At 41.3% G+C, this 20,236-nt stretch overlaps 2 protein-coding genes across 3 annotated transcripts; both read left to right on the top strand.

Moving 5' to 3' along the window:
• The first annotated feature begins 2,046 nt into the window (after positions 1–2,046).
• Positions 2,047–8,929, top strand: slc35f2 (solute carrier family 35 member F2). Its single transcript, XM_056284236.1, has 8 exons — positions 2,047–2,138; positions 2,911–3,083; positions 3,317–3,444; positions 3,982–4,141; positions 4,498–4,654; positions 5,431–5,483; positions 5,658–5,812; positions 8,696–8,929. The coding sequence occupies exons 1-8, from the start codon at positions 2,047–2,049 to the stop codon at positions 8,927–8,929; spliced, it is 1,152 nt and encodes a 383-aa protein (XP_056140211.1).
• A 2,829-nt stretch (positions 8,930–11,758) lies between these two features.
• On the top strand, positions 11,759–18,706 carry elmod1 (ELMO/CED-12 domain containing 1). Of its 2 annotated transcripts, none has more exons than XM_056285248.1 (10): positions 11,759–11,775; positions 12,955–13,100; positions 13,275–13,303; positions 13,542–13,639; positions 13,923–14,052; positions 14,208–14,341; positions 14,882–14,950; positions 15,566–15,616; positions 17,238–17,371; positions 18,531–18,706. In XM_056285248.1, the coding sequence occupies exons 1-10, from the start codon at positions 11,759–11,761 to the stop codon at positions 18,704–18,706; spliced, it is 984 nt and encodes a 327-aa protein (XP_056141223.1). The 2 variants fall into 2 exon arrangements, with proteins under 2 accessions (XP_056141223.1, XP_056141222.1); XM_056285247.1 differs by having other exon boundaries at positions 15,533–15,616.
• The last annotated feature ends 1,530 nt before the right edge of the window (positions 18,707–20,236 follow it).

Below are 20,236 nucleotides of genomic sequence, written 5' to 3'. Positions count from 1 at the left end.
GATGTGACATAACAAGTCAAGACGTGTTATATGTAGGTCCTACTTTACAGATGTGAAACTTTGCCATCTCAACTAGGCTATGTTAACATTAAACACCACCCACCCTGCCTCCCTGCAATTCTGGATAATGTGGCGTACCAAATCCTACGGTAGTCCTTCTCCCACACACAGTGGTCCATTTGAAGTAGGAAGTGTGACCTTCATCACAATAATGAAGGCAAGGGGCGTTTTGCTGCTCCCTCACATTGTAATTATTACAGACTTTACCATGCTGAAACCGGAGTCAAATCCCATGTATGTGCAAACCTACATGGCCGATAAACTTGATTCCGATGCTGTTATGAAATGTGGTTTATGTGAATTTCTATAAGGTAATCTTTCATAAAGACTTTTATGTGTTGGCTGAAAAAAGTCAAAAGATTGTCAACAGGAAATTGGAGGCAACTGAGACAAACGATTAATCCATCCATCCATTATCTGAACCGCTTATCCTGCTCCCAGGGTCGCGGGGATGCCGGAGCCTATTCCATCAGTCGTTGGGCGGCAGGCGGGGAGACACCCTGGACAGGCCGCCAGGCCATCACAGGGCTGACACACACACACACACACACACACACACACACACACACACACACACACACACACACACACACACACACACACACACACACACACACACACACACGTGTGTGTGTGTGTGCGCGCGCGTTGGCCCTGTGATTAAGAAAAGTAAAACACACACACGAGATGTCTATGACTATTAACACAAAGTATGATACCCTCATCATATCATTTTAGCTATATGACGAGCAACGAGTTTCAGCTCAGAATCCATGCCTTGCTGCACCAACACTGTTCTCTGTGCAAGGTTTATTTGACTGTATTGTGACGTGGTCAAATAATGGACTTCCCCTGACTTCGAGCAGAAACACTCCAGTGGAATTCGCCACAATATTAATGCATATAAACATGAAAAGCCTTTGTTTCTGGGGGAAAAAAAGCCATATAGTCAGTCATTCTACTCATTGTTAAAAAGAAATGTGTGAACGTTTTGTTTAAAGGTCTTCAATAACGAGATATGTGATTCCACAATACTACCACGACCACCACTACTAATAATTATTTATTATTATTAGTGATGGTGGGTTGTAATTCTATGTAATTCTAACGACACAATAGTGTAAATAAATATAAGTAATAACAATCATATTTTATCATCGGGCAGCGCTGAGTTTGAGACAAATGTGGGCTACTTACTACAACTACAGGGGAGCGAAATTATAGTCAAGAAGATAATATTGATGCGGCTTCAAGGGCAGCTTTTTCTCACAGTAAAGTTGTTTTTACTTTCCATCCCTTCACTGCATGTCCCAGGGTCAGCTTCCATCGCTCTCATAACAGCACACACACACACACACACACACACACACACACACACACACACACACACACACACACACACACACACACACACACACACACACAGGGAGTGTGTAGACTGACCCGGTGTTTGTGTTAGGTCGAGAGGTTCCGCAAGGTCGGCTCCTATCAAGTTTGTCTGCACAGAGCTGACGTCACAGAGCTGGCCAATCGTAGCACGGCGGGCACACCCCGTATGCACACAAGCTTGTTCGATCCGGTCCAAAATGAATTGACACATGTATTGCTGCTAGTCTGAGACAATTTGGTTAAACCTTTATTGCACTCGGCGAATTCCCTCAGATATTTCATGAATGGAGACTAAAAGGTAGAGACAGGTAAATATCTACGGAAACGACTTTCCAGCTGGGCTAACAGTATTTTAGTGTAATCCACCTGTAAATTTTGTTGACTGAAGCATAATCAATCTGAAGTTTCCATTAAGGGAACAGAAATTAATCCTCAAAGGAAACTACATTGCGGAGGAGATTACGTGACGGCTGCCGAGAGTTCTGGTGGGAATTAAAAAAAAAAAAGAACCGAAAAAAAAACCGAAAACGCGAGTTTGAGTCTTATTGGTGTTCACATTCTTCTCTTTCTACTGTTCCAGGCTTAACCCTGAAGTAGATGGAGGGTCCCGTAGAAGAGAGCCAGTGTGGCGGGTGTAGGCGAATCTATGGACTACTGTTCAATTACAAGATAAAGGATGTACTGACATGGTGAGCAAAGCACTGTTAAATTGCCCTCTTTTGTAACCGCAATCGGGAGGGGAAAGGATTTTCCCCCCCGCTGTCATTTACAATTTCTGAGTTACTAGGAAATGTTTTTAAGTATGCCATGGGGGCAAGTGGGGGTTACACATTCTATCTATCTATCTATCTATCTATCTATCTATCTATCTATCTATCTATCTATCTATCTATCTATGTGTGACGACATTGCTATGTGGATTTTGTTATGTAGTTATGTTATCTATCTAGCTATCTACCTCTGTGTGACACCACTGCTATGTGGATTTTGTTATGTATAGAGTTATGCTTGCTCAGACTTTATAAGGCTGAGGGATTGGTAGCATTTATTGCTTTAAATTGTCTGCTGCTTGATTATTCTAAGGTTGTGATTACTCTAGGTGAACTCAACACCACATAGACTTGTGTGCAAACGGTGCTAATCAGGGCAAAACAATGTTGTGGGTGTAGTAGGTGAAATAGGCAATTTTTCAGATTTAGAATTTGTGGCACATCCATATTTTACCAGGCCGGTCTGGTACTTGGATTTCGGCATTGACACACAAGTCACACTTTTCTCTCACAAGAGGTTCCACGCAAGTATCCCCTCTGGTTTTATGATACATAGTTGCATCTGATCTTGTGGATTGATTATTTAAAGAATCACAGGCACTTATTCAAGATGATGTCTCTAAATCCTACAACTGGTGTGTTCATATTCTGTTAAAAATGGATTTGTCATATTTTCTTGCTATCAAAAAAGGCATCTGCTGAAGACCCTAGCCATGGGCCAGGGGTTGTCCCTGCTGATCTGTGGGACGGCTGTGAGCTGCCTGTATCTGGCAAATACTGGGGTGGAGACGCCCATGCTGCAGAGCTTCCTCAACTATGTCCTTCTGCTCCTTATCTACACATCCTCCCTCAGCTTCAGGAAAGGTCAGACTGCCATTTATCACATCATAATAAATTCCAATAGGACTGATTCAGATGGACAACATCAGTATTTGAGTGAGAGAAAAAAAACCCCACATGTCAGTGGTCTTCATAAATCAGCCATCTGAAAAACTCATGTAGTAAGATCGATGCTTTTCATAAGGGTATTCCTAGCTAAGACATTAGCAAACAAAGCAACTCTGACATTCATTCTTGATCTCTGTTTCTTTTTAAAGGTGATGAGAACATTTTACAAATTTTAAAAAACAAATGGTGGAAGTATTTGCTGATGGGCTTGACAGATGTAGAGGCAAACTATGCAGTTGTGAAGGCCTACCAGTTTACAACCCTGACCAGCATACAGGTGAGAGAAGAGCAAATTAGGATTCCCTCTAGTAAGGAATTGAGATGTTATGTCAGTTGAAATGTCTTCAGCGCCTACAGGCAGTCAGCACAGCCTATGAAAATATTCCCATTTTATTGCATTATTGCCTGAAATGGAAACATTTAAGATATGTTTTTTTTTCCACCTTTATTTGCATTTAATTCCACACATCGTAGACCTTGTTCTAGGACTGCAGCAGTAATCTTAAGATTTGTCAGGGAGCGCACACATTAATTTAACCAGCTGAAGTTGTATTTTAACAAACTTATCAATATTACAGTGATTGACTATTGCTGATATTTAATTTGAATTTATCCTTTTTTTTTATAATGGTTTAAATTGTAGACAAATTGTTGGGGGGGGTTTTGGCACAAAAATGTACAATATCTCCTAGAATCCTTGATAAGAAAGGGTGACCTCCAAAGTTTATCTTGTTTTCCTAATGTTATTGCCTGGCATATATTTACTGTGCTGCTAACAAGCCAATTAAATCCTGGTCTGTGATATGTATTTCAGCTGCTGGACTGCTTTTTGATCCCAGTGCTGATGGTACTTGCCTGGCTCTTCTTAAAGACGCGCTACAGACCGGTCCACTTTGTGGCTGTGGTCGTTTGTCTGTTTGGGGTGGGGGCCATGGTTGGGGCTGACCTGCTGGCTGGGAGAGACCAAGGATCCAGTAAGGATACTTGTACAATCATAATTTATGTGTCAAAATCGTAGAACCCATTTTTTTTTTTACAATAGTGCGCTGGCATTTGAGCACTTTCAAACATTTTAGAAAGGTTACTCTTACTGTCTCAACTATAAGCTTTGGCATCATAAAACTGTGAATATAGTAATGTCACTGTGTACTCTTATCAGAGACATCGAAGGTAAAAAGCCATCCAAAGGTCAAACCTTAGTAATCAACCCTTTGGAATTGTCTATTTTCCCCCAAACCCTCTCTCCCTCTCTCTTACAATCTGTTTCCTCTGTATATATCCCCTTCCCCTTTGTATTTTTTTATCCGTCCTTCCTATTCTCGGTCTGTAGCCAGTGATGTTCTGCTGGGTGATGGTTTGGTCCTTTTAAGTGCTGTTCTGTATGCTGTGTCCAATGTGTGTCAGGAATACACAGTGAAGAACTTGAGCAGAATGGAGTTCCTTGGCATGATGGGCTTATTTGGAACTGTCATTAGTGGAGTACAGCTGTAAGTGACTGCACATATCCTAGTGTCTTTTCTTCAACACCTGACTACACCTAGAAAATTCCATTATGAATAAAATACACATTAAATAAAGATCCTGCCTATTGCCCAATGCATGCTGGGATTGGCTCCAGCACCCTCCACAATCCTGACCAGGATACGCTGGTATAGATAATGGATGGATGGCTGGACAGACGGACATTAAAGAAAAGGAAAAATAACACCCATGCTTGGTAAAGGAGAAGCCTTTTATCTAGGGGTTTGAGAAAATATTGGGTACATTTTCAAAAATAATGCATCAATTCTTAAGATTACATATTCAGACATGGAAACAGCACTACTTCATTTTGTTGTTCATATCCTTGAGCACTAGGTGGCAGGTACAGTATTGTTGGGCTGCACAGAACCACAAAAACAGCAGGCATTGCCAGTGTCATACTAGCTTTGGGTCTGATTACTCTGATTTTATGCATATTGAGGTATTTTCTTTGAAAATGTTCTTATTTTTGACAAAACATTGTAATAAGTCATTTGTTAATATCATCATGTATCATAATATATTGAATTGTGACACCTTGGGATAGGAACCTTATTACCCAATTCATGTCAATATGCAGCCCTAGTTTTAACACTGCAAGCTCTAAACAAACCTAAACTGAGAATGAACTGTAGAAGAGATGTTGAATGAAAATTACAAAAGAAATGGGTCACAAACCCATTGTAGCTTTATACATACCTGTTTCCATCACTATCTGACTTGATGGTACCCGGTATTACAGGGCTGTACTGGAAACATGTGCAATACAGGCAATAAAGTGGGACCTTAAAATAGGTAAGTTCACATGTTCCATTGAATTACAATATTAGTCATTGCTCGTATTGCTGAAGTCTTTAAAGCACAATGTCACTGCTTAATAAAAAGCTAAAGTCATCTCTAATTGAAGCAGAATTCAATTGGTTTGCTCTGAATACCTCTGCCAACATCCTTTTACTTGCTTCTCCCTAGTCATGCTGTTTGCAGTGTACACCCTGTGTATGTTTGCGTTGTACACCTTCATGCCCATTGTGGTAAAGATGACCAGTGCTACAGCTGTCAACCTTTCCCTGCTAACTGCAGATCTCTTCAGTTTCTTCTGTGGCATCTTCCTCTTTAACTACACAGTAAGTGTCATGATAAATGGAAATAAAACAAAACGCCCTAAAGTAGTACTAAATTGTTATTTTATGTATCTCAAATTAAAACCATGAGCACAATTTTAAGATTTACAGTTACGTGTTGAGTGAGCTTCATTGAAACTGGATTAAACCACATGACATAGTCATATAACTCAAATATGCAGGCAATGAGAAATGTGAAAATCAAGTGTTATTCGTTCCTAGAAAGCCTAATTTGATATTTCTGTCTAACAGCAGAGATATGTACATTGTTGTTCTCCCCAGTTTATTTTCAGAGGCAGAAACATTTATTTTACACCACAAAGTGCTCATAAGGTACTGGAAGCTCTCTGAGTAGTTATCATAAGACTGCAGCACTCGCAGTTAATTTTATGCCACATATTTCTGTCAGGGTGCAAAGTAAGCTGTGAGGACAGTCAAATGGGTAATTATAAGATACCTTCTTGTCCCAGACCAGTGTTTGGATTGGTAAATTAATACTAGCCAAATGGTAAATCTCAACTTTGACAGCTAAATTGTATGCACTGTCAGCAGCTTTGGATGGTTACTAGTCATAATTCTGTCAGGTTTTTTCCCCATTTTTAAAACAGATTTGGCTGAGAAAATGGTGAAATCCATCACCCAGTAAAAGCAAACAAGGACACAGTGTCATAGATTTGAAACATTATTGTTGCTGAGTCCATGCAAATAAAAACTTAGTAAATGTGCATTCAGTAAAGGCGAATGTCTACTGTTGTGTGAGCGTTTCATCTGGCTCACGTCTGGCCTATTCTGGCAGATTCACTTTTGTTGAGTGGCACATCTCAGCAGTATCAGTTCAAGTTCTACCAACCATACCAATGGTGGAGGGCCAGGGCCAGAGAGCAAACAAAATCAACATCTAGTTTGTCAATCGGAGAGGATTAATGGAAAAAAAAGAGAAAAGAATTGATAACAGTAAACCCCTGCTAATTTGTGTGGATAATGAGAAAGCAGGATGAAGATTTTTTTTTTTCTTTATGGATTTCCCCCCCTTTTTTTCTCCCCAATTGTATCCGGCCAATTACCCCACTCTTCCGAGCTATCCCGGTTGTTGCTCCACCCCCTCTGCCGATCCGGGGAGGGCTGCTGACTACCACATGACTCCTCCGATACATGTGGAGTCACCAGCCGCTTCTGTTCACCTGACAGTGAGGAGTTTCGCCAGGGGGACGTAGTGCGTGGGAGGATTACGCCATTCCCCCCAGTTCTCTCCCCCCTCTCCCCTGAACAGCTGCCCCGACCGACCAGAGGAGGCGCTAGTGCAGCAATCTGGATACATACCCACAACCGGCTTCCCACCCGCAGACACGGCCAATTGTAGCTTTCCAAATTTATTTCTGATTTTTCCCTTTTTTTCTCCCAATTTAGTGGCCAATCGAGCCCTATTTTAGTTAAATAGTTCAAACACTCACCCTCGTACTGCATGCATTCGCCAACTGCATCTCTCCGGCCGGCAGTCTTGAAGGAGACGCCTCCCCACTTTCGTGACAAGGCGAATCCAGGCCGAACCACTGCTTTTTCCGACACACACAGAGACACATTCATGTGACAAACACAAGCCGACTCCGCCCCCCTCCCAACGACAGTGTTGCCAATTATTGCTGCTTCATCGAGTCCGGCCATAGTTGGATCTGACGAGACCGGGGCGCGAACCTCGGTCCCCAGTGGGCAACTGCATCGACACAAAGCCGATGCTTAGACCGCTACACCACCGCGGACCTGACACGGTCAGTTGTGTCTGTAGGGATGCCCAACCAAGCCGGAGGTAACATGGGGATTCGAACTGGCGATCCCCGTGTTGGTAGGCAACATAATAGACCGCTACGCTACCTGAACGCCCCAGGAATATTTTTGTTGTGAAAACAATGCATAGAAACAACTCCCAAGAATCCAAACACTATCCAAATATTCATCTGTAATGCTAGCCGACCAATGTTTTCTTTAAAGAGGTCTCCGGTGAACACGTTAGCTTATTCTATGTGTTTATTGTGTAGTTTTCCTCCTATATTGTAAGAAGTATAATGCATGTAAAACTATTCATTCATCTAAAGGTACGATTCATGTGAGGGTGACTCACAAAGGGCTGCACACAGTTATGCATAATTTCATTGCACATAAAAATTTTAATTTCTATAAAGCCTCACTTCACACTTTTTAACTTTAGAGCCTTGCCAACAATTGCCCCCCCCCATGGGCTAATTGATTGGACTAATTAATCGTTACAGATGCTGTATTTACACGGCACATCTTGGTGCCTCACTGCAAATGTTTTTTGCCCATATCTGATTTTCTTGACTGCCTGTTTACATCCACTTTCAAAAGTGACCCATATCCGATTCCTGTGCTTACATCATAATGCCATGATTTGCGATTGAAACAACCTGCATGAGTTACACGTGATACGAGAGTTTTGTCACCAATGCAGAAGTAAACAATGACAGGTGTGCACCACATCATTCAAAATGCAATGAGAGCGTGAGAGTGTGGCATTTTGATTGTGTGACTTGCAATGACCTGAAAAATATTATCTGCGCGATTACACGAGTCACATTGGCAGATATCAGATTCCTATCCAATTTATTTCCACTTTCACACTTTTTAACTTTAGAGCCCTGCTATCAATTGTGGTGAAAATCGGGTTTAAAAAAAAAATCCAATTCCATGTTGTTCAAGTCATAATACATATCTGATCTTTGCCACCCACCCTTTGAGCAAAAAATCTTGATTTGGGTCATTTGAACCAGCCTAGCTGAATGAGCGAGTGAGTTGGACCCTTTCCAGGTCCATGAGTTGCTTCACATCTAAAAGGTTTATTCTGTGCCAAATATTCTTTACCTCTCCCCCCAGTTCTCAAGCCTCTACGTCATCTCTTTTGTCATCATTACCGTTGGCTTTGTCATGTTCAACGCTGTGCCAACCTACATTCCCATAACCGAGTCTCACACCGGCAATGAGGACTTTGATGACCCCACTACAGTGGCTGTTGAGCAGAGTGCAGAGACCACCCTGTACCACCTCTTGTGCCCAGTGGAAAAAGACATCGAGAGAAGTGAGACACAAAAGTTGGCTTCTACACCTTGACTTGAGGAACTGAGTGTCTCATCTCATCTCATCATCAGCCGCTTCTCTGGGGTCGGGTCGCAGTAGCAGCAAGCTAAGTAGGGCACTCCAGACGTCCCTCTCCCCAGCAAAGCCCTCCAGCTCCTCCTGGGGGATCCCAAAACCCAGAAAAAATGATGCAGATGTATTGACCGGTCAGAGAAAAGAAGGCATTCCTGTTGTTGATGGCATTCCCCAAAAGCGTTCCCAACTGACAATTGTTGTATTTCCATTCTATGCGAATGGACAAAGGTGTTTCTGAAAGAAATTACAAAATTACCCTTAACCTCTAACATTTTTATGCCAAAGTACACATTTTCTTATATTTGTCGTAAAAGTAATTTCTACATTTTTAAGTTCTTATTGTTCCAATTGTTCATTGTCGTCAACTTGTTTCATCTTATTTTTCATGATATCAGTTTCCGTTAATATATTTTAGTGAATAATATAAATAGATTTTTTTTCTATCTTAACTGACCATGACTGAATGGCAGCTTTTGCTTTTTGGTGTCATATGGGTATACATAAGTTATACATATGCGGATTGACAAGACCGTATTGGATTGGTCGAAGCTCCATACGTGAACAGTCGAGGCCCCGAGTTAAAAACAGCCGCCATTGGTGCTGTGCCCTCAAAGGGTACCGATGGAAACTGAAAAATCCGCTGTGGTGACCCCTGAGAAACAGGGAATAAGCCAAAAGAAGATGGGTATACATATGGCTGACAGTAATATGACCAAGCTATTTATTGTTCCGTTATTGTTGTTGGCTGAATGAATGTGTTACACTGCAGTTTTTTCATGTTACTGTATGAAATGCCGTTCTGCATTTTTTTAAATATATTTTTTCTACTAACCACTTAACCCTTGTTAACCGAGTTTGTTCACAAAGTAGTATTTATTTACTGTTGCCAGACATGGTGGGGTTCCACTTGCGAGTTTGTCATCGCAGCAATCTCTTAACACCAGTTTTGTCTTTGTTTTTGTTTTGTTCCTAATATTCTTAGAATTCAGCAGATTTTTACTATTAAATAAGTTTTTATATTCTCTTAAGTCCCACTATTTTCTGTTGCTTGCTATTCTTATGGTATCTATTGAATTGCTGTTATACCAGTAGTAGCCTATAAGTTGAGCTTTCTTAATTATGTGAAATACACCTTTTTACTTAGGCTTATTTACGGCCTATAGCCCATTAGGCTATAGGCCATAAATGGGGCAGTCTCAATTCTAATAAATGTAACAGAACTCACATTATCAGAAACAGCAGGCCTGTGTTGATTTTACCCGAATCTCGTGTATGCAGGATTTTGTAATTGTTGGATAATCTGTGGTAGACTAGGATGGACTATAATTTGACAGCAAATTGTAGCACATGCATATTATTCAACTTGATTGTCATTGCTCAAAGTACACATACATGAACAGTAATAAGTGGAAATGCATATTTAGTATAGTGCACATTTCAGTCATGCAAAGAGGCATTAGCCCATGTGCTATTTTTTGCTAGTACAAATATGTTTGTATTGTATTTTATAATGTGTACATGGCCAAGAGTAAAGCGATACCAGGGTTACAATGCAGTGTAAACACAGAGTCAACAGGCTATCAAGGATTTCTAACACAGAAACGCATTCAGCTGAATATCCCAAGACAGATTTATGTGACACACAAGTGGACAGCTGTCTGTCATGGCCACTGTTGCTACATCTTAACTCTAAATACTAAGAAGCTAATCTTTAATCCGCAGGCTGGACCACTAAGTGGTCTGCTGCACCCACTCTCATAAGACTTACACGGAATCAGAATTCCATAGACTTGCTACCAGAGCCAACACTGCCTATATAGTTTCCATATTTCTAGTCTTTTATAAGATACACATATATAAAATATGGGAACTGCTGGCTATATCTTTTCATCAGCAGTGTGCAATTTGTGCGTCATTATATTCCTATAGGTGATTGTCGTTTGTGATTATCACAGGGATGTGCCTATATCAGCCGGGCGCTGATTCTGGTCACCTACCTCGACGTCACCTAAAACGTGAATGCCCCCCAAATCACATCTGATCAACACCTAAACTCATGTTGTCATTCAATCCCCCCCCCCCCCCCGCCCCGCCAGGCCGGTAGCCTGGGCTCGACTCTGCATTGCGATGCTGTTGTGTCTTGAGATCCCAGCCTATATATAGTACATGTATACATTCATACATCCAGCCTTGAGAGTTCAGCCTCCCATCTCCCAAGGCGTCAGTCGGTGACGCTGCCATCATGGAGGAGAAGCAGGTAACTGTTGCCGAGTGAAGAGGACAAACACGCATAACGACCCGCTTTCAACACTGCGTCTCACCTGCACGTTTCCTTCCACTGGTACGTAATAATGTCTGTTTTTACATGTGCATGTTTTTTTCTTTCAAAACAAAGGAAAGGTCTGGTTGTGGGTGCTAATCAGGTTCGAGACGAACGATAGCCTACTTAAGAGGTCATATACCTCCACATATGAAGATGGACTGAAAATAGGATACCGTTTCTATGCCGTCGTACAACATGAGTCATGAATTGCACAAATTACCATTCGCAGCCGACAGCCTGATGACACGCCGCTTGATCCGCCAGTAGGTACAACGGACAGCTCCGCAACCCCCCCCCCCCCCAAAAAAACGGCAACTACGTACCTAGCTATATGCCCCCATTTGTTAGCTATAGCACAAGATAGACATCGGGACATTTATGAAAAATCTTCCTCAAACTATTGATGTGTTTTGATTTTTTCAGGAAACGACATTGAAGCTACGACACGCGTGATACTCGCCAAGATGAAGCATTTCCTGAGGTAAATACGATCCTTTTTAACGTCGCCGGCGACGAAAAAGCGTCACAGAAAATAGCGATTCTTCAAAATGCCAGAAGTGAAATAGCTGCAAGGCGCCGCGGAATGAAATAACACCCCACATGCCGTGTATTATCTCTCTCTCGCTCTCTCCCTGCGTTTCTTTTGCCCTGTGTATTGAAAAGGGACTGAAGGATTTGAATTCCCAGTGTCTACATGCCGGATCATTTTAACTCTTGTTTGGTCAATGCCATGGCCTAAAATTGTTTTAGAGGATGCCTCTTAATTATGGGGCACACGTGCAGAGCAAACACGAGTGTTGTCGGCGCTCCCCTGCAGGTCCCTTGGCGGTGCTCGGTGCCCCTCCGTGGCTGATCAAATTAGTTTAAGAGTGACAGAGTGGCTGTCTGCATGGCTGCTGCTTAACATGCTAGTCTCATTCACAGAGAACGTGGAATTAATCCTCCGGGAATGGGTTCATGATCAATGGGGGGGGGGTCTGAGAAGTTTTTATTGATTGGTATGCGGTTATCAGTTATGGGGTTGTTAAAAGTTTGTTTGTGTGCCTATTACAGCTGTGTGTGTGTGTGTGTGTGTGTGTGGGGGGGGGGTGATAATAGAATAGCAATGGCAATCTGAACACACATTGCGATTGTGTTTTGAAATTAATGCTGTAAAACAAAATGCCTTTCTTTCTTTCTTGAGGGAGAGAGAAAGCTGTGAGCTAGCTCTCCTTTTTCACAGTTAAGTACATACTGAGCGTTATACAAATCAAGAGTGAGGCAAATGTTGCCCTACTAAACAAAATCATGCCTTCTTTTGATACCAAAAGTTGTGTTTTTGCATTTGAAACGCTCAAGCTCATTTCCCTTCCATGGCTTCTTAATGGGTCATAATATCCTTAAACATTTACATTGCCACCATTTTTCACTGATAACTGTAATTATAGATAGCACCTTTCAATCAGTGGCAAATTTCCCCTGGCCAAAAAAAAAAGAAGCCAAAATGCTGTACATTTCTCTGACGTCCTTTTCCCCTTCCTTCCTTCCTCACTCACCCTGTCTTGTGCCTTGCTCCATGATTTATGACCTCATTTGATTGCGCTCTCTCTCCCTTTTATGGTTATGTTTGTATGTATGCATGCATATCTATCTATCTATCTCTCATTTTTCTTCTTTCCAGAGTTGTGACACAGTTCCTTGTCTTCCTGTACTGCAAATGTCTGTGGCGGGGACTCAAGTTTGTTGTAAGGAAATTCACAGGCCGCTGTGAATTGCAGCGTATCTGCTACAACAACAAACATGGGGCCCGCAGGACCCTCAAGATTGGTAGGCTCATGCACTGCCGGCATAGTTTCACCATTTGTGGTCTTATGCAAAACAATCAAAACCAATCAGGAGCAGAAATTGATTAGAGAAAATATACACTGTTCAAATATTTAGATTGTAATATTTATATTTAGCTTGTTTTCTTACACTATTTTTTTAAACTATTTTTTCCAGAATCCTCTCTAAGGTACTCCAAGAATGAGGCAAGTGTCTCCTAATTTATTAGAACATAATAAAAGAAATAATGCCGTTAAAACAATTTTGTCTTGCTGTCGGGATCCAATCTGATTACTTCAACATGGTTTTTTTTATCCTCCACACTCTCCCTTTACCTCTCTCCTGTGTTGGGTCTCACTTTTATCCCATCAATCTCTTAGACTTAGGCCACTCTGCCCTTCCTTCTGCACCTCATCTTTCTCTTTTCTCCATGTCTCCCCCCAGCTGCTGCAATCTGCCCTCAGCGTCCACCCTGACAAAGTAGAGAAGACCATTGATGACATTATGGCCCTGAAGAAAATAAACCCTGACACTAACCCCCAGTGAGATACTATTCAGTGTTTCATCCAACCCTTATTCTAGACATCCAACCCTTATTCTAGATAGTGGTCTGATCATAACTTAGACATCTTGGACTTACGTAATACCAGCAATTAACCTCTTACAGGAGGTCTGTGAATGTTCTCATTCATCCAGGTCATAGTTATCCAAAGGAATTGAATCAAAAACCAAGTCCAGTTGCACTTGATTCAATTCCTTTGGACTCTTAGAGGAGTTTAGAGACTTCCTGTCCAAACTTTTCCTTGCCTTTGTTTCTGTCGATAGGCTGGGCATCTCTCTGCAAGCCAGCCTGTTCCAGATTGTGGGCTACAGGAGCCTGGTGGCTGAAGTGGAGAAGTTGCGCAGGGAGCCCTACGACTGTGAGAATCCTCACCATGAGGAGATGCTCATGAAGGTACCACTGGCTTATGCTTTTCAGATACGTTTCAGAGACACACAGAAGATTGCTCAGTATTATGGCTGCTAATTGTGTGTTATCCCTACTATAGAGATAATGTTAAAAAGCATGCTTGTTTCCCTTCAAATAAATCCATGCTGTGTGTGTTACAGCTGTGGAAGGAACTACGCCCGGATACACCTCTCACAGGACGCATCTCTAAGCAGTGGTGTGAGATTGGTTTCCAAGGCAGTGATCCCAAGACTGACTTCAGAGGCATGGGTCTGCTGGGCTTGCACAACTTGTTGTGAGTGGCTGTATTGTTTGACTCACATGAGCAGAAAGAGATAGAGATGCATGGAAAGAGGTAGAGGAAGAGAGATTACAGGGGAGAGACAGCAAAAGAGGACTTAATCAAGAGACCTACTATAAATTGAGGCAAGTATGGGGAGTACTGCAGAATACTAAATCTGAGTAAGATTGTGCAATGCAGTATGAATTTCAATGTCATCTGAGACACTGACTTTGTTAATTTTGTCAACATTAACAGCTAGAATAGATCATTTTACTATAAACAAGTCAATTAGTAGTATTTATGGTAGCAAGTAAGGACAACATTAACCATTTCCTATTAAATATTTGCATAAGATAGTGCTATGTTTTTGCATCATAAACTGGTAATTACTTGCATATTATGTATGTAGTCAAATAATGGCTACTCAAGTAGTAGTACATATCGCTTAATATAGTCATCGATAACACATATGTAATCACAGGCATAGAACTCTGTGTCTGCAGAAGAAGCTTTGCCTAATATTATTTGAAAAATTCTTTTATCTATCTGAAGGTATTTTGCAGAACACGACAAGGCCACCGCTCTCCAGATGCTCCATGACTCCTTGCAACCTAAGCACAAGTATGTTGACCTCATTCCACACAGATTTTAGCCAACCCATAAATTCATGAACACAGCTGCACTGAATCATCCATTATTCTCCACATTAGCATATTCTGCTTAATTGTGCTCATTGTTTTGGCTGACTGTCATTCTTGCAACGTTTTTGATTGTCTGTTTTTATGAAGTAAGCATTTACTTGTATTGTTTGGCGTCAACATCACAATAAGTCTCATTCCAAATGAACACTATTGTTTTCTCTTTTCCCTTTCACCTCCATTCTGTCCATTTTTCTCTTTTTCCTCATGTGCACTGTAGGAGCACACACAGAAAGGCCAGGTATTCACTTTCATTTTCATTCACAGCTTTGTGGTGATTTCATAGGTTTCTGTTATGCTTTGATATTTTACAAGCTTTTGTTTTACACGCTGAAGCACAATACACTTCATTATCTTACATGTTGTGATACATGGCTACATTACTAAACAATTCACTCAGGCTTCATTCAGTTAGGATTAATCAGTTGATTTATATATGTTAAATGGAAAGGAGCAAGACTTTATCCACATGATGATGCTCTCGGCATCTGGTATTTGTAGACAGACAGTATATAACTGAATTGTGTGCCCTTCACAGTGAGATGAACCAAACAGACTGGCAACAGAAGAACCTTGACAAAGCTATTGGGTAAGCGTCTGCACAAAAAGATAGACACGTGCACATGAATTAGTATGCACATAGGGGACCCTGCATATTGTTACTGTGTTATGGCAGATCTGGGACACTGCTATCTGGAGCGTCGGCACCCATTGCAGGCAGTTCTGGCAGGGGAAGAGGTCACTGACGACAGTATGCAGACAGTGTGTGTATTGGAGACAGTCTGAGTGAGTGAGAGAAACTGACTTGTGTGAGAGCTAGAGAGAGTGAAAGAGAAAGATTGAATGTGTATGTTTGTATGTCTATCCCCTTGCCCTAAGGGGCACAAGGCTTTTTCACTGTTATGCATTCTGTTGTGCATTCATACTCGAACACATCCTCAGCAGCTGCCAATCAGCCCTGGGGGAGGTCCGATACTACGGGCGACATGACCAAGTGCTGAAGACAGTCGCAGAGGCCATCTTCAAAGCTGTGGCCAACAACAAGCGAGCCTGCGGACAGAGGAACATTGCCTTTGTCAGGGCTGGTGAGCAGCTTCAGTCACAGCCCAGATCAGCAGCCGGTCTCCTCACCGCTGCGTCAGATTGAGAGCTGCGAGTTGATTTGGGTGGGCAGCTCAGGTTCCTGGACCATGTTATGACAACTTCGTTGAGGCCAGACGTAGTGCTTTCATCAGCCTCTTCAAAGCAGGTGCTCCTTATAGAGCTGACAGTTCCCTGGGAGGACTGGATGGAAGAGGCAAATGAGCAAAAGCGGTCCAAGTACCAGGAGCTTATGGATCAGTACTGGAGAAGAGGCTGGAAGGCGCGTTGTGAGCCCATTGAAGTGGGGTGTAGAGGCTTTGCTGGCCGCTCACTGTGTAAGGTCTACACTCTACCTGGAATCATTGGGGCTGCAAAAAGGAAAGCCATCAAATCTACCATGGAGGCTACAGAAGAGGGCCTCCAGATGGCTTTGGATCAGAAGGAGTGATCTGTGGGCCAATGCTGCTGGGACACAAGCCAGGGCCTGATCAACCCTGGCTGGGTCACCTGAGTAAGGGTGTATGATGCTGAAAGACCCAAAACACCCGAGGACGTCAGGAAACATTACTGATGATGTGTCCCAGTGCATTCTAGGATGTATCTTCGAATCTGATAAACTGAATTCTACTGCTGTTGCTTTGTATTTATTCTCATTTATTCTCTATTTATTCTCATTAGCACCAGCTCAGTCTGAAGGTGTGAATGCACGCACGCACGCACACACACACACACACACACACACACACACACACACACACACACACTGTGAGCTGTATTGCAAAATGGATTTTCACAGGTCAAAGACCTAGAATAGTCATTAACACACTGTTACTGCAAGAAGTTTTTTTCTAACTCAACTGAAATGGGTTGACTAAAATAAACTGCTCCAGATTATCTGTGAGGAAGCCTCTTGGATGAGAGGTGAAACGTCTTCACGGATATATACCAAGTCCAGTTGCACTTGATTCAACTCCTTTGGATTATCTGTGAAGGTTAAATTACTCCGGCTACACAAATGATCATTCTCGTTTGTGTGTTTATGTAGCTCAGTAATTTACCCATCTATCACCATTCTCCTCAGGGTCTCCATAAACTAATAAATATTGTTTCCTTTGTTTCCCATCTAGCTATTCTTTCGCCATTGTGGGCATCAACATCACAGACTTGGCCTATTCCCTGCTTGTGAGTGGAGCTCTGAAGACCCACCTGTATAACGTGGCCCCTGAGATTCCAAGCTTGCTGCACTTCCAGCAGACCTTCTGTGAGTTGGACCTCCATATGACCCCTTGGAGGATGGGATATAGTCTAATTTTAAAACCAGATATGCACATTTTAAAAACAATAATTACTCTTACAAAATTAATGCTGCTGTGGTTTTAAAGGCAGACTTTGTAAAATTTTCACTTTGAATCTGCTGTAACTGACATGCTTCTCAGTAGGTCCCAAGACAAAGTGGAGTAAAGTAATTCTAATCTATCAATTTACATATTTATTTATCATCGTCCTCTGTATTCGGCCCAAAGTATTTCTGTGCGAGTTGTAAAGTAGCGCCTCCCCCGAGTCTCAGACCAATTCCATCCCTTATAAACTTTCAGGTTCATTTCCACCTTCCACCCAAGGAAGGCATGGACGCAACTGTATTGCATAGTACAGTTTTAAAGTGAAATGTTTATCTGAATCAAAGAATAAAGTTATGTAAACCAAAATGATTTATGGTTAAGGATCATAATCCAAATGAATATTCCAATTAAAATCATATAGTCCCATGCACAAATGTTTAGGCAATGCATTACCATACATTTGTGTTATGACGATAGAAGAGGACTTTCTACAGCACAGACTTCAAGACCAAGAGATTAAAAGCTTTCAACTCTAACTGCTTGTGATTAAGGGAAGGAATATGCAAGAGCTATGATTAGTGGATTTTATATATTACATGACGGGTTTTCATATCAACTATGCCCTTAAGGATACGGGTAGCTTGGAGTAATAAAGTAAACTTTACTTGAAGTTTTACAATAGAATAAACAATACAGTGTAAAATAAGATGTTTTTTTTTCTTTGAGTCCATTTAGAGGTAAGGGATTGTTAAGACAAAGACAAAAATAAAAGGGGTGGTGTCAAAATGGAGTTTGTGAATTCTTACAAAGCGTTTTGCATTGCCTACTGTGGCTTCAGATAAACCTGGACACTCAAAGCGGCTGTAGACAACTTTACACCCCCCCCCTCCTGTTTCCAAGTGTTTTCATTGTTCACACCGCTGTTGCAAAGATAACTGGATCGCTTTCTATTTATTAGAAACCTGGCTAAGCAAGAAATACATTGGTTTATATACATTGGTTTATAATGGGGGAATCACGCCATATATTTGTATCTGTTTAAGTACATGCCAGCTTCTACTCTACCTGCACTTCTTTTAGGTTACCTGATGCAGGAGTTCCACCACTTTTGGATTGAGGAAGACCCAAGTGACATTATGGAGTTTAACCGGGTTCGCTCCAAGTTCCACCGGAAGGTTCTGCGTCAGCTCAAGAACCCCGACATGGCACTGTGTCCCCACTTCTCTGCCTCTGACCTTCACCTGGTCAATCTGTAAACATGACCCCCGACCTATGACCTTTCTTCAAACCTGATTGATGTTTCCCCTAGACACATGGTAGGTAGAATGATTATACTAAATGTAAAGTATGGATACCCTTGTTTGGTTCTACCCAAATCGAAAAGCTCCAGTCTATGGAGCACCTCTTCCTCTCCTGATCAATACATGTCCTCCCACCTAACATCACATCACTGCCAAAAGCTAGCTGTTCCAGTGCACGCATGCACACACACACACACACACACACACACACACACACACACACACACACACACACACACACACATAGCCTCTATCCCCTCACAGACCACCAGCATCAAAGATGACCATAGAGATTGTAGGGGTGCATGAGGAGGCTGCATCACACCATCACTATCTTATTGTTATCAGTTGCTTGTTGCTTTAATAATATGATTGTACAACAGCCTTTACTTGTCAGTCATGCATCTTTTGCTTATTCTAATGGTGAACCAAATGTTGTTTTGTCTTTCTCGGAGTTAATTGATTCCTTTTAGATGCAACTTGCAGTTCATCTCCAGTTTACAATATTTGGTCAGAGGGTATGCATGAGCTAATGAGAAGCAAATGTCCCCCAAAGTAATATTATTATTGTTGATATTATTATTATTTTGAAAATGAGAAGTTTGGAAAAGTGTAACTAACCTGTTGAAGCATAAAAGAAATGTAGCAGACACTGTTCCATTTAAGTAAAGATTATCCTTAAAGAGATATACCTTTGTATGAAATTAAAAAATGTTCCCTGTTAATCAACTAGATATTTAATCATCATCGATTGTACAGCGCTATTTAGGTTACTGCATGCTATAGAAATGAGAATTTTTCATGCCAAAATATTGAATGTGGACAACTTACTATTACAACACCGTTTTAGTTCTTGTGAGGTCAAAGTAAAGACTTAAGTCTGTAAACCTGTACAATGATGTTCAAAGATATTTTGAAAATTGCAACTGTATATTTTTTTTTTCAAAACTTTTTCTGAATGTGTGAACCTCCGCCAGAATGCTCTGAAACTGCTCAGAAAGTAGGGGCTGAAAAAGCAGCTCTCCCATTTGGTAACAGGGATCTGTAAGCATTACCAGATTTTCAAATACTGCCACTTTTTCCAAATGCCAGGCTGCTTTTTCTTCATTCACATGTCTGTATGAGCAAAATTAAAAATGACACATTCTCAAAAGTCGATATTCAGCTACAAGTTCTAAAATATTTTAAAGCTTGGTTTAAAGTTTACAATGCTTTTTGCTTTTAGTTTGACCTCAGAGATTCTTTTATGAATGTTGCATTCATGATTGTTTGATTTGTACGTGTCTTTTTATGAATTGAATGTGACACTATTGTCCACTGTTTTGGTAGCCAAAGCAATAATTTACACTCATTTTTAGTGTACTTTTTTTCTTTTCTTCAGATATATTCATTTGCACCATGTGTGCCTCTGTATTTGTTTTGCTCATTTACCATTTTATTCAAAATTGAAATACGGCTCATTAAAAAAAAAAAATCCAGGTTGTT

Source organism: Lampris incognitus, chromosome 8 (genome assembly GCF_029633865.1).
Source record: "Lampris incognitus isolate fLamInc1 chromosome 8, fLamInc1.hap2, whole genome shotgun sequence".
Taxonomy (NCBI): Eukaryota; Metazoa; Chordata; class Actinopteri; order Lampriformes; family Lampridae; genus Lampris; species Lampris incognitus.
This window is presented reverse-complemented; position numbering and strand designations above follow the sequence as displayed.

What these genes read in the sequence shown, in the direction of transcription:
- slc35f2 (XM_056284236.1), top strand. Translation starts at nt 2,047, where the DNA reads ATGGAGGGTCCCGTAGAAGAGAGCCAGTGTGGCGGGTGTAGGCGAATC. An exon ending in CAACCCTGACCAGCATACAG is followed by an intron (nt 3,445 to 3,981) that starts GTGAGAGAAGAG and finishes TATGTATTTCAG; the next exon opens with CTGCTGGACTGCTTTTTGAT. An exon ending in GTCATTAGTGGAGTACAGCT is followed by an intron (nt 4,655 to 5,430) that starts GTAAGTGACTGC and finishes CCGGTATTACAG; the next exon opens with GGCTGTACTGGAAACATGTG.
- elmod1 (XM_056285247.1), top strand. An exon ending in CCGCAGGACCCTCAAGATTG is followed by an intron (nt 13,101 to 13,274) that starts GTAGGCTCATGC and finishes TATTTTTTCCAG; the next exon opens with AATCCTCTCTAAGGTACTCC. An exon ending in CTGGGCTTGCACAACTTGTT is followed by an intron (nt 14,342 to 14,881) that starts GTGAGTGGCTGT and finishes ATCTATCTGAAG; the next exon opens with GTATTTTGCAGAACACGACA.